At 43.8% G+C, this 14,171-nt stretch overlaps 2 protein-coding genes across 2 annotated transcripts; one reads left to right on the plus strand and one right to left on the minus strand.

Moving 5' to 3' along the window:
- Nucleotides 1-562: 562 nt before the first annotated feature.
- LOC109867677 (secreted frizzled-related protein 5-like) lies at nucleotides 563-2,477 on the plus strand. The gene is made up of 3 exons (XM_020456935.1): nucleotides 563-846; nucleotides 1,726-1,991; nucleotides 2,167-2,477. Exons 1-3 carry the CDS (start codon nucleotides 563-565, stop codon nucleotides 2,475-2,477), a joined length of 861 nt encoding a protein of 286 aa, XP_020312524.1.
- A 4,768-nt stretch (nucleotides 2,478-7,245) lies between these two features.
- LOC109867717 (homeobox protein DBX2-like) lies at nucleotides 7,246-12,605 on the minus strand. The gene is made up of 4 exons (XM_020456982.2): nucleotides 12,091-12,605; nucleotides 11,005-11,094; nucleotides 8,742-8,926; nucleotides 7,246-8,406 (listed from the first exon to the last, which is right to left on the minus strand). The coding sequence occupies exons 1-4, from the start codon at nucleotides 12,398-12,400 to the stop codon at nucleotides 8,131-8,133; spliced, it is 861 nt and encodes a 286-aa protein (XP_020312571.1). The 5' UTR covers nucleotides 12,401-12,605; the 3' UTR covers nucleotides 7,246-8,130.
- Nucleotides 12,606-14,171: the final 1,566 nt, after the last annotated feature.

Below are 14,171 nucleotides of genomic sequence, written 5' to 3' on the forward strand. Positions count from 1 at the left end.
ATACACTTTTACTCCTGTGTAGAATATGAACTATAAACAGTCTTCACCAAATCGTTTTTTAGAAGAGAATCTGTCATTACACTACTGTGTTTACCTCTCAAAACAATAAGCTCATAAGATTTTTTTTTTAAAGTGCAAAATGCATGAATACATAATGTCCAGCAAAGCAGCCTGTGTGAACTAAACAGTACGGTAGCTATGTCTAGTGTCTAGTGTAAAAGTCATGGATTTTCAATGGTGAAATGGACTGGGTAGAAACAAATTTAATAGTTTGCATTGCAATGCTTTGGTTGTGATTGCTCTCATAATGCTCCCCCCCTTCCATTCATCTATTACCCCCCTCTCTGTCTGCATTCATCACAAAACAAGCCATTGTCTCCTCTCACACGCCGTCTCAGTCTCTTTGATGGGTAGTTGATAACAGTCTGATTGGGCTGGGCTGACTGCATATATAGAGGAGACCACTGGTACAGAGAGACATTACCTCTCCTACAGAAACAAGCAACCGCAGCAACCCACCTTCTCGTTTGGATTCTCAGTCAGGACTTTGTTTCTCTTCACTATGGATCTCCTCACCGTAACCCTGGCTCTCTTGGTTCTCCTGACCCCAGCCTGGGGCTTCGACATGGGCCAGTCGACCCGCTGTGTGCCCATCCCCCACCAGATGAGTGTGTGCCAGGACGTGGGCTACTCGGAGATGAGGCTGCCAAACTTCCTGGGCCACAGCAGCCTGGAGGGTGAAGTGGTTCCCCGCTCGGAGGACTGGAGACCCCTGCTGCAGACTGGCTGCCATCCCCATGCCCAAGCCTTCCTCTGCTCCCTCATCGCCCCCATCTGCCTCGACACGTATGTCTATAGCTTCTGTTAGCCTTTTACCTATTCATGTCCTCTTTGTATGTCCTTGCTGTCTGTCCCTGCTGTCTGTCTGTCTGTCTGTCTGTCTGTCTGTCTGTCTGTCTGTCTGTCTGTCTGTCTGTCTGTCTGTCTGTCTGTCTGTCTGTCTGTCTGTCTGTCTGTCTGTCTGTCTGTCTGTCTGTCTGTCTGTCTGTCTGTCTGTCTGTCTGTCTGTCTGTCTGTCTGTCTGTCTGTCTGTCTGTCTGTCTGTCTGTCTGTCTGTCTGTCTGTCTGTCTGTCTGTCTGTCTGTCTGTCTGTCTGTCTGTCTGTCTGTCTGTCTGTCTGTCTGTCTGTCTGTCTGTCTGTCTGTCTGTCTGTCTGTCTGTCTGTCTGTCTGTCTGTCTGTCTGTCTGTCTGTCTGTCTGTCTGTCTGTCTGTCTGTCTGTCTGTCTGTCTGTCTGTCTGTCTGTCTGTCTGTCTGTCTGTCTGTCTGTCTGTCTGTCTGTCTGTCTGTCTGTCTGTCTGTCTGTCTGTCTGTCTGTCTGTCTGTCTGTCTGTCTGTCTGTCTGTCTGTCTGTCTGTCTGTCTGTCTGTCTGTCTGTCTGTCTGTCTGTCTGTCTGTCTCCCTCCCTCCCTCCCTCCCTCCCTCCATACTATGCCTCTCTCATCCCTCTCTGTCAATCTGGCTGTTCTTTCTCCTGTGTTTGAGTCGGTCTGCGTAGTTCCTTCCCACTTTCTCTTGCTAACTCCTTAAGAGGAATCTATCCACTACTCAATTTTCACCCTCAAACTATTCACACCAATGTGTGTCTACAGTGTAACATTCCTTCAATTTCCAGAGAGTGCCCACTGCGTTCTTAAACGTAACCCTGTGTCTCTCCCATCTCCAGGTTTATCCAGCCGTGCCGTAGCCTGTGCGTGGCCGTCAGGGACAGCTGTGCCCCAGTACTGGCCTGTCAGGGCCACGTCTGGCCAGAGGCGCTGGACTGTGACCGTTTCCCTGCCCAGGAGGACATGTGTCTGACCCCCCACCCCAAACACAGCAACAGCCACCTCGCCAAAGCATTGCCTCAGCCTGCATGCCAAGCCTGTCCTTCCGTGGAGGAGCACCCTACACTGAAGACAGTTCTGGATGCTCTGTGCCAGGATGACTTTGGTAAGCGTGTGCAATAATGTACTTTATGCCTGTGGATGTTTCTATTGATTAGTGTGTTACGGAAATGTATTCATGTTCTTTTGTGTGTACATTTGTGTGCGTGTGTACCATACATATGTGTGTAATTCTGTCCAAGCTAGCGTACTCACCCTCTCTCCCCTCTCTCTTCCCCCAGCTGTAACAGCCAAGCTGTCTCGACGGCGCCGGCCCTCGGGGGAGCCAGAGTTTGAGGTGGAGGGCCGGGTAGAGTTTATCCGCCAGGGCCCCCTGCTTCCCTACGACACCCAGTACCTCCTCCAGCAGTGGCTGCTCATTAACCTACGGTGTGCCAACGCCCTAGTCCGGCCCGGCCGCGCCCAGCTCTATCTGCTGACTGGGGCGGTGCAGCCAGAAGGCACCCTGGCCCTCACCCGCCTCTTCCCATGGCACAAGAAGGACCACAGCATCGCAGTTGCCACGCGCAAGTGGAAGCACCACAAGTGTTGAGTGCCTGGATGATGTATCGGAATGGAAAAACCTGAGCTCTGATGAATCCGTGTTGCTTAGAACGGCATCCTTACTCACACAAGCCAGGACTCGGCATAATATCCGTTTTCTTGGAAATAATTGTTATAAGGCCTAAGTATATGACGTTTTCTGATGTTACTGACTTGATGCAGGAGGGCAGAGGAGCGTGGAGTTGGAGCTGGACTCTCTCACTGACATGACCCTCTGCTGCCCTCTGCTGCTCCTTCACAGTCGCTCAGCTCCGTCTGAAAGCACACAGCAACAGAATGCACTCTAAAAACTGTACATAGGAAGAGCTAAATGTAAATGATTTCTAAAGAGTATTATTTTCTATTTAGTTAATGCCGTATTTATGTGTCATGTATGTTCGATTTGTCTGTTAAGTCAGTGAAAAGGATATTATAATAAAATATTTACCGACCATATTTCGACTGAAGTAGTGTTGGTTATTCCACTGTCTATGATTGATACGTTTGATTTAAAATAGCCGAATAGCTGGACCCTTATGGCTAAGGTGAGTGCAGAATGGGGTTTTTACATGTGCACAATGTCCTTATAGTGTAAGATGTCCAAGTGTAAGATGTTTTATGTACAATAAACAAGTATTACCTGAATACACTTTCAAGTTAACACATTCAGTCAATCAAATGTATTTATAGAGTCCTTTTACAACACCAGTTGTCACAAAGGGCTTATACAGAAACCCAGCCTAAAACCCCAAACAGCAACCAATGCAGATGTAGAAGCATGGTGGCTAGGAAAAACTCCCTAGAAAGGCAGGAACCTAGGAAGAAACCTAGAGAGGAACCAGGCTCTAAGGGTTGGCCAGTCCTCTTCTGGCTGTGCCGAGTGGAGATTTTAAGAGTTGCCATTAAGGCCAGATCGTTCTTCAAGATGTTCAAATGTTCATAGAAGACCAGCAGGGTCAAATAATAATCACACTTGTTAAGGGCGCATAAGGTCAGCACCTCGGGAGTTAATGTCAGTTGACAGAAGGAGCTTTATGGCTGGTGGCATTGTCATGCTGGAGGGTCATGTCAGGATGAGCCTGCAGGAAGGGTACCACATGAGGGAGGAGAATGTCTTCCCTGTAACGTACAGTTTGAGATTGCCTGCAATGACAGTACAGGCCTCGGCTCATTCCTTCGACGATAGACGCAAATCCGACCATCACCCCTGTTGAGACAAAACCGCAACTTGTCAGTGAAGAGCACTATTTGCCAGTCCTGTCTGGTCCAGCGACAGTGGGTTTGTTTCCATAGGCGACGTTGTTGCCGGTGACAGACTTTACAACAGGCCTACAAGCCCTCAGTCCAGCCTCTCTTAGCCTATTTCAGACAGTCTGAGCACTGATAAGGGGATTGTGTGTTCCTGGTGTAACTCGGGCAGTTGTTGATGCCATCCTATACCTGTCCCGCAGGTGTGATGTTCGGATGTACCGATCCTGTGCAGGTGTTGTTACACGTGGTCTGCCATTACGAGGACGATCAGCTGTCCATCCTGTCTCCCTGTAGCGCTGTCTTAGGCGTCTCACAGTACAAACATTGCAATTTATTGCCCTGGCCACATCTGCAGTCCTCATGCCTCCTTGCAGCATGCCTAAGGCGCGTTCACGCAGATGAGCAGGGACCTTGGACATCTTTCTTTTTGTGTTTTTCAGTCAGTAGAAAGGCCTCTTTAGTGTCCTACGTTTCCATAACTGTGACCTTAATTGCCTACCGTCTGTAAGCTGTTAGTGTCTTAACGACCGTTCCACAGGTGCATGTTCATTAATTGTTTATGGTTCATTGAACAAGCATGGGAAACAGTGTTTAAACCCTTTACAATGAAGACGTGAAGTTATTTGGATTTTTTCAAATTGTCTTTGAAAGACAGGCTCCTGAAAAAGGGATGTTTCTTTTTTTGCTGAGTTTATGTGTCCAGTTTTCTGTGGGTTAGGAGAACATTCCATCAACGTCCCACCAAACATACACAGAGAATGGTTGCCATGTTCCCAGAACATATTATATGAATGTTCTAGACACATTTCATAGGAACATTGAAAGAACACATTAAGGTACTGTTGCTGAGCCAATCAAAGACCTGATTGATGAACCACTGATCCAGTCCTAGTTGGTTAAGGTTAAGGATTACACATACAGGGCTTTTTAACATGTAGTGTTTTAGATTGACATACATGATTATATTGGGTGTGTTCATTTACACTTGAATTAGTATTCAGCATGTCTTCACTTGGGATTTGAACTCACAACTGCTTCATTCACAGTACTCTGATCTTCCTGCTACGCCACCATGTCTGTGTCAGCTAGCTGTTATTCTGACTCTTCTCTCATCATTGATTTGATTGACTTATTTAATTTCTTTATAGTTGTCTTATATTGATGGGGGCATATTAACCTGTTTTAATGATACTCATGAATCACTATGATCAATAAAAGTTTTTCTTAAGTATACTTTTAACAGAGCTTAGATTTACACTTCATAGAAGGGCCTGAAGCATCACAGCTTTGGGGGGAAAACACTGGGAAGAGAGGACGCACAATCAGGGGTGGACCAGACCAGACAGGAAACTGTGGATCGGGAGAGAGAAGAGAAGAATAAATAGTTGACTAAATACAACACATTTTGGAAATGGGATTGAGAAACAAAAGCCAAGATCACCATTCTCTTCAAAGTGCTTGTTCTGGTCCAGTGCTAAGTGGCATCGCCTCATGGACAACCTGTCAACGCAAACATCATCATACATAATCAATATACTGTCAACACAAACATCATCATACATAATCAATATACTGTCAACACAAACGTCATCATACATAATTAATATACTGTCAACACAAACGTCATCATACATAATCCATATACTGTCAACACAAACATCATCATACATAATCCATATACTGTCAACACAAACATCCTACATAATTCATTAACTGTCAACCTGTATACTGTCAACCTGTATACTGTCAACCTGTCACACGTTATCTATGCTAAAAGAACAGAGATCAACACTTAGTGACACAGAAAAGATCCCTCCCAGAACCAGGACAAGGCAGGTACCTGTTGAAGGTGGCCTCCCGATTGGTGCAGTGTTCTAAGGCACTGTGTCTCAGTGCTAGATGGGTAACTACAGACACTCTGGTTCAAAGCCAGGCTGTTTCACAACTGGCTGTGATTGTGGTGCACAATTGTCTGGTGTAGGCTGTCATTGTAAATTAAAGTTTGTTCATAACTGACTAGCCAAGTAAAATAAAAAAAACATCTAAAGGCTTTCTACTAGATGTTGGAACATTTACTGCAGGGACTTGCTTCCATTCAGCCAGAAGAGCATTGGTGAGGTCAGGCAATGATGTTGGGTGATTAGGCCTGGCTTGCAGTCAGTGTTCCAATTCATCCCCAAAGTGTTCAATGGGGTTGAGGTCAGGGTTCTGTGCAGGACTGTTTCCAAAAAGTTGGAAGCACAGAATTGTCTATAATGTCAGTGTATGCTGTAAAAGTACGGACCATGAATACATAACATTTGAGTCAGCTCCCCAATTTTGCATGGGGAAGCTTCTACCGCGAGATGGCAGTGTGTGCGAGGGGCATAGACGTTGGGGATCTCTTTTGACTCTAGGTTGAATGAAGTGCAAGGGAATTGTTATGATTGTCACATGGTTTTGCATCCAGTGGGTAGGCCTATGCTTAGTGGAGCTATAAAAAGATCATGAGTCATTATAGAATGATGGGCTTCATTTGGGCCGGATTCTGCTGGATTCTCTCAGTTTTGGACTGTTTCGTTCCGAAACCCATTTGCCAAATGTCTTGTCTCATGGCATGAAACATTTTTTTCTCTCACTTTTTGCAATGTAAAAATTCAAATAAAACTCCTCTGTAATTCACCTGCCCCTTATAAAACGTCATGTGAAAGCGTGTCGGATATTCTAATGTTGGGGCCAGCCCGGTTTTATGGTTTGCACAACATTGTAGCCTATATAGACCAACGCTTGGTCATTGCTGTTGTGAGAGGGAGAAGCGTGCCTGTATCTCTCACAGAACTAAAAAATTAGATGAACTTTATATGATCTCTATCCCTCTCTCGGCTCTGATAGACATGAGCCTGCAACTCTCACCTCTCCAGTGTTGTACTTCATTTATTTCCTCATAGAATCATAGCCGCGGGAAGTGTGCTGGAGGTGCTGCAGCATCCCTGGTAAATTGAAAGACATTTGCCAAGTTATGTGTGTTCAGAAATAAATGAAATAATTCAGAATACTACACCAAGAGTAAGTCTATAATATAACCATAGAGGATCAAGCTATAGTTCATAAAAAATGTCTAGCTGTGGATTGTGTGTAGCTCAATCACAAGGCAAGCCTACAGTCAGGAATGAGTGGCAAATCTGTCAGTGAACCTCATGCAGCCAAAACAGGCCTTTTGCAATAGTTCAAATACAATCGGTTCAAATACAATCAAATACAACAGGTTGGAAAGCAAATGGCTCCTGCTGAAAAGAGAAGACTAATCTGTTACTAGGCTGCCAAGTTATCAACTTCCAAATAGGCCTATTGAGTGAGCGGCACTGTTTTACAAAGTGAAATAAGAACAACAGTCGTGGCCAAAAGATTTCAGAATGCCAAATATTCATTTCCACAAGGTTTGCTGCTTCAGTGTCTTTAGATATTTTTGTCAGATGTTACTATGGAATACTGAAGTATAATTACAAGCATTTCATAAGTGTCAAAGGCTTTTATTTACAATTCAATGAAGTTGATGCAAAGAGTCAATATTTACCTGGTTTGTTTGATATTAATAGTTTGCGATTAATACTTAACAAATAGCACATTTCTGTTCTGTTTAATTCTGTTTCTTAAAAGCACTATCTTTAGTGATGAACTGTATTTTTGTCAATATTAAAGACTAACTTATTAAGTTTGTCTTGTATTACTATGGGATGCTCAGCGTCTTGAATATTAACATGGAATGAAGAAATCAGAATTGAATGAATATTTTATTTACAGATTTTTTTTTCCAGTTAGGAGTAAAACAAACATTCTGAAAACAATATTACATGTTAAAGCATTTATGGTTGTGTGTAGCTGACTAACCTTCAATGTGTGTTAATATACAATGTATGGTCTAATAAATGTTTTGTTTTTGAGATTTGTATTGATCATTCAAAAACACTTTCCAAAAACACATTCAAAAACACTTTTAGTCAGTCTACAAAATGTTGCTACACAATAGCAACCCACACAATATTAAAATGACAAGTATTTTATTGTTATGGAGTGTTAGTAGTTTTATCCAATGCTCAGACAGTCCCTTTTCAATCATGCCTCACAACACTGACCCTCATCTTCCCACTGGGCACAGACGTCATTTCAACTTCTAGTTTTGGTTTACATTTGGTTGAGTTGTCAACTAACATGAATTCAATGTGAAATCAACAAAAAATGTTACCATGCCGTTGGATTTAGGTAAAACGTTGGATGAAAAAAAGACTCATTTGCCTTATGTTGATGACTTTTTTCCAATCCAATCAGTTTCCACGTTGATTCAACATCATGTATAATTTTTTGTTGAAATGATGTGGAGACAACGTTGATTCAACCAGTTTTTGCCCAGTGGTTTCCCTCAGTCTTTCATCCTCTCAGGGGTCAGAGGTCATAGTGTGTCTGTGCAGACTCATTGGCTGTATCAAAGTCACACGTTTCTTGCATGGCTCTTTCTCTATGGTAACTCCTGTTTTCCTGTCCCACTGCTGTGATGATGATCTGTCTAATGCCGTGCCCGTGCTCTCTGGTGCCTCCTCTTCCTGTTTGCAGCCCCGGGACATGAGCTCCTCCATGGGGGAGCGGCCGCTGTGGGCCTCCTTCTCCTTACAGTTCCTCCACTTCATCCTCCGGTTCTGGAACCAGATCTTCACCTACAGTAGACACACAGGTCAGTGAGAGGTTCAGACTGAGGTGCCATTCATTTTGTTTAGTCAAATCTAAGTCTATGATACAGCAGAGAGCATGATCTATTTGATCTACTTGCAATTATCACAGTAGTGAAAGCCGTAGTGTAATAGCATTTTAAGATGAGGAACACTTACAATAGAAGTGACTCTAGATATTTACTAAATCTAGGCTGAACCACCCAAATAATATGTGTTGCATGCAATGAAGAGGCGAGAAAAGAAGGCCTATAATGTAGCATGGGATGTAAAAGGAGGTTGTTATGGGCACCGATCTAGACAGGAGTTATATGGTATCCTACCTGAGACTCCTTCAGGCTGAGATCTGCTGCCAGTTTGTTCCTGTCTGTCTTGCTGATGTACTTCTGTCTCTTGAATGTTTTCTCTAGCTCCTTCCTCTGTTCCTCAGAGAACACCGCCCTCCTCAGGATCCCTCGCCGGGATTTGGGGCTCGTATCCGGGGACCACATGGGAATGTTGGCTCCCTCTGGAAGGTCAGAGGTCAAAATCATTCATATTAATGTTTTTATTCCATCTAATAATAACCTGAAAGGGAAATGGCACAGGGTTATGGATGAGTTAACTCATTTGCATTGACGTATATTCTCTGTTGCAGGAAGGCAATGGCACATTGCACTACTAGAGACAAGTACCAATTATTGAATATGGAAATGGGTCTAACTTAAATAAGGTCAATAACAAGCATGCATTTGAATAAGAAAATAAATGTATTATATTTCCATATCAAGCGGACCGAATTAGAAAATCATCCAAATAATAAATGGGGCAATGATCTGCAGCATCATTCTGGTTTATCATGTCCAGTCCAGTCCAAAGCACTGAATATATCCTCATACGGATGATAAAAGGCAGACTCACTCATCCACTAAATGGCTCACTTCCTGACTCACTATCTACATGGATTGTGCCCATCTACTGTAGCCAATCTTATACACGCTTACTCTCCACTTGCGTCAATCTGTCTAATTTAACAAAATGGGGGTGACTAAAGAGAGAATGGAGACCCGTTTTCACCGGGGAGAAAGGGATTTGGTGAACTCTGAGGAGCAATCCCACGCTGCCTCACTCACAGGTGCACGCACAACAAAAGTCAAGTGGAACAATTGACCAAATACCATTGAGCAATGCCTTTTTAATCTGTACGACAAATCTGCACACAGACCACCTCGGGGGAGCGAGTAACTGGTTTAGACATGCTCCTCAGGCCTCCATTGGGCCTCAATGGCTTCCACTTAAACGGACGATTAACAGGTCACTCCCGGGGGCTACGTGTGTGTCTGCCCCCTTGGTCTGAGCTCACAACCCTGAGGGACCCACCACAAAAGAGACTGTTCGTTGAAAGGCCACTACTCTTGCTGGCTCAGCGCTCCTCACTAAATCTTTTCTCTTGCAGGTATGGACCCGGTTCTATGGGAAGATGAGCTCGAATAAGTCTATAAAAGTCACTTTCATTGAGTTCTTTATGTCCCATTAAGGGAACTTTAAATGGGCAGGAATGAGAGTGAGGTGACAGGAGGGAGTCGGGAAACGGGGTTCTTTGGCCACACAAAGGGTTAGTGGGCTGTTCCCGGGCACAGCCCCCTTTCTGCAGAGGAATGGCTGTGTTTTCTGTGTTTTTGTGCTTCGCAGAATTCATTGCTGCGGGGAAAAATTGCAGCGGGGTCGCGTGTGGATGGTGGAGTGAAAGTGCCGATTGGTCACGGACGGGGGCCTGGCATTGTCCTGTTGCTGGGCACTGTGGGAAAGTGTCAGCCCACTAAGAGGGACCAGGGGGTATTTACTGAGGGATGCTATTTGCTGCCTCACTTGTCAGAAGTCACAGGACTTAGCAAGTAGCATCACAACCCTGACAGAAGTTAGGATAAATCGATATTGTCCACATAATGAGACTTTCCCTATGAAAAGGTTAATACAGACTTCACAACCAATGCAATTACATAATATAATTCAGATTCATATTCCAGGGGATATAGATTCTGGTTTGATGTGCATTTAATCAGATAATTAGCTACAGGAAATCATCTTAAGCGCCTCATTATAAACACAAACAATCCCCTCCTTTGGCAAGGATCATAAACAGTTTCCTCACACTGGACCAATTATCACAGTAGGATCAACTATCAGCCAAACGTTCCTTTTTTGCTGAGTCTGAGCTCAATGCCACTGAGAGGCAATAAAAATGTCACACAGAGACCAATAACAGACTGTTACAGTGGCATCTCATTGATCATTACAGTCCTAATCCGACCGAGACAAAATGTTTATTAGCTCTGCATATTTGAGTGAGTCGGTGTGTGTATCTATATGAGTGCAAATGGGGGCCTCTACGCCCCCCCACCACCACCACCACTCCATAACCTCCTCCCCACCCCACCCTCTGGGTCTAAATAGCTGTGAATGGTCATGAATAGCAGTGCAGAGAGTTGAGTGGAGAATTAGCTCCCTGGCATTGCATCAGTAATTAGCCGTAGAGAATATGGGAGACCCTGCTGTTAATGCTTAGAGAAGAGCTGAGGCATCGCTGATGAAGCATAAAACACTCACCGGAGAAGACAGACGGAGGGCTGGACCCACCACAGCACACTGCTGCCAGTAGATACTGAGGGCCTCGTAGAAACACACTGCTCAACAGGCCTGTAGAGAGGAGGGAGGGAGGGAGTTTCATGAAATTACACTGTAAATGTAGAATAAATGCTGGCAGGTGAAAATCCACGAATGAACTGCGGTGGAAGTATATTTTTCTGCTAAACCATCCACTCAGTGTAAAAACAATTTACATACATCATGTTTTGAGTAGCCAAATGATTATCGTCTGGAAATGAAATGTATTAAAAATAAATTAATGGCTGTAGTGAAATGAAATGTGGTAGAACATATCAGCATCTCGTTTTACGATCATTAAAGGGGCAATCTGTAGTTTGCTACATCCATTTTTGGACTTATAAATTAATGATACACGCTCAATGATTCTTTAAGAATATTATATATGTCTCATGAGCTTAGTTCAACTGTTGTACAGCATCAGAAAACAAACTATAAGCTTGTTTAAGTCAAATCTTTGTAAACAAAGCACTATATAGCCTCAATAAATGGTTAAAACTATGATTTGATAGCATGGACGGTTAGTCCTTGCATCCATAGCTCTGTCTAGGAATTTGAGAGTGGTTACATTTCTCCAGACCTATCAGCTATTTACCAAAACAAGGGTGGGGACACTTCTTTGTTATTGTTTCAACTGTTGATTACCGTTTTAATATTCTACTTTGACTGTGAATAATACAATGTTTTACATGTGTAGTGCTATGTTATGTCTTATTTCTTAGAATAGATCTTAAACATGAGCATTCTTCTGTAAACGTTTTGATGAATACAATTTCTAATGTTTTAGAATTATATTTACAAAAAATAAAGCAAATTAAGAAAAAGCCAGTACAGTGTATACATTTATATCTGATATTATGTTCATAAAAATAAATATTATATCTGAACTGAACGCATGAAAGAAAAACAACGTGCATTTTCCCCAAGTGTGGTTTCAAATGTCTACAGGCTAGATCTCACAATCAATAATATGATAGAATAGCACACATAATACTCATCATGATGTTTTGTATCATATGAGGCTTTTACCTGAGTGTGACCGAGGAGGGAGCCCCCTGTCTTTGACTCGTTTACAGTTCTGACTCTGGCCCTCGTAGACAACATGCTGAGGGCCCCAGGTTCTCCTGTGGTGGCCGGTCAGTGGACCCCTGAAGAACCCACCTGTTGGTCCATCTGAGTTGGGCGAGGATGAGGTAGAGGATGGCCCCGCCGAGCGCAGCAGATTGTCGATGAGGAAGCTCTTCCCTGATCTCCCGAAGCCTGGGTGAGTAGGTGAAACTGCCGCCATATTCATGGTCTTCTTCCCGCTCTGCTTCTGCCCTGCGATCATCCCCTTCATGTGACCCTAAGGAAAGCCCCCTCACTCACCTCACAGCACAGCAGTCACAGGGCCAAGTAACACAAGTGACTCCAGTCTGAGCTATAATCCCTCCAAGACTAACCAGGGCCAACTTCATTAAAGTCCCAGGAAAACAAAAGTTCTCTCTAAACTCTCTTCTTCTCTGCTCTCCTTCTCTTCTCCAGGGTCTGCAGTTTGCTCCGGGGCTGCCGTGTGATTGGCTAAGAGGCTCTAATGTGATTCTCAATTCAGATAAGACTGGGTCCGTTCTGGAGTGGCAGAAGGTGTGTCCGTCTCCATTCATTATGTCAACTTGCCTATTAAATGATAGACACCCGAGACAATGGACTGCTGGCCAAAGTTTAACGTGGACCAAATGTATTTCTCAGTCTTGCAGTAAATAGTTTTCTATTTTCTGCAGCCACCTTCAGAGCACCCATTGTGTCCCATAGAAAGGCATGGAGGCAATTAAATAGTTGCAGCTTCGTTCACACAGTGCACAATAATAGTATTTGGTTTGGTCTGATCTAGGTCACCGTTTGTGTTAAGTTTGTTGCGCGATGACCAACTAGAAAAAGAGCTCATGCCCACATAGAATGTGATTCTGCACATTGCGCTCTCATTAATACATTTTTCAAAAGTCAATAATTTTATAATTATTCTGATGGTGTAATACTGTCCAAGTGTGACATAGAACTGAAATATCCTTGACATTTAAATGAACATTTTTTCCCCCTTTGTTTTCTAGTCAAATGTCAGACTCATCAGGTCATTCATATTCAACTTCTGACTCCATGAACTCAAACCAATTAATACCTCTTTCAGATTGCCTCAGTAATGGCCTAAGTGCTATTCTCCAGCCACTTCCCTCCTCTTTTCAGTGACTATTTGGACCACTCCACTATGGCTTGTCACTCACATATTTGACAGGCCTATTGGTTGCTGCTTAAGATAGAAAATTACTCTGCCCCCAATTGCCAGATTCTGTCTGTTTTAAAAAGACTTACCGTCCAGCTTGACAGAAATATGCACAAAGCTGATACAGTACCGTATGTGAAGGATCTACAGCAGTTAACGCCAGGTTCTGATGTGGACGGAAGGGAGAGACTTGGTAAGAGATCAAAACTATAGACTCCACTCCTACTGTACTATGGAGTTGAAATATCAAAGATCAAATGAAGTGGTTTATGTAAGAAGAATTAGACAAGCGGCTGCAGTTTATATTGCGGCGAATTCAGGAGTAGCCAAACTGGGACTCAAACCCAGACCTGTTGTTATACATTCATTGAATTTCAGAGGCACAGTTGAAGCCTACAGACACACAAACACAGTGAGGTTGCGTGTGGTATATATTAACCAATGGGTGGCTGGCGTCACGTGTAACCATGTAACCCTGATCTGACTGCTCCTGCTAATGATACTCAGCCTCATGATCGAGGAGCTGGGGAAAAGGAGGCCGACTGAAATGAAACAACATTGGGGGACAGTAAACAAGCATGTCCAGGCAGGGCGAGGGGGGGGGTGCACGGTTCGGGGGGACACCTCATGCTGGGCATGGAAATTGCTCCAGACAGCCGGGCCCATTGTCTGGCCACCAGGGAGCCAAAGGTTGCTTGTAATCAAATTTGAGGTTTTATATTCACCAGACTAGTGGAGAAAGCGACTGTGGTGTCTCGTGTGAGGGGTGTTAGTGGGCTCAGGCTGTGCTATCTACTTCTGTGTGTACCTAATGCGGGTTTACATGCTCCACATGGGCTGCTGTTTGTGATAC

Source organism: Oncorhynchus kisutch, linkage group LG22 (genome assembly GCF_002021735.2).
Source record: "Oncorhynchus kisutch isolate 150728-3 linkage group LG22, Okis_V2, whole genome shotgun sequence".
NCBI classification, from domain to species: domain Eukaryota; kingdom Metazoa; phylum Chordata; class Actinopteri; order Salmoniformes; family Salmonidae; genus Oncorhynchus; species Oncorhynchus kisutch.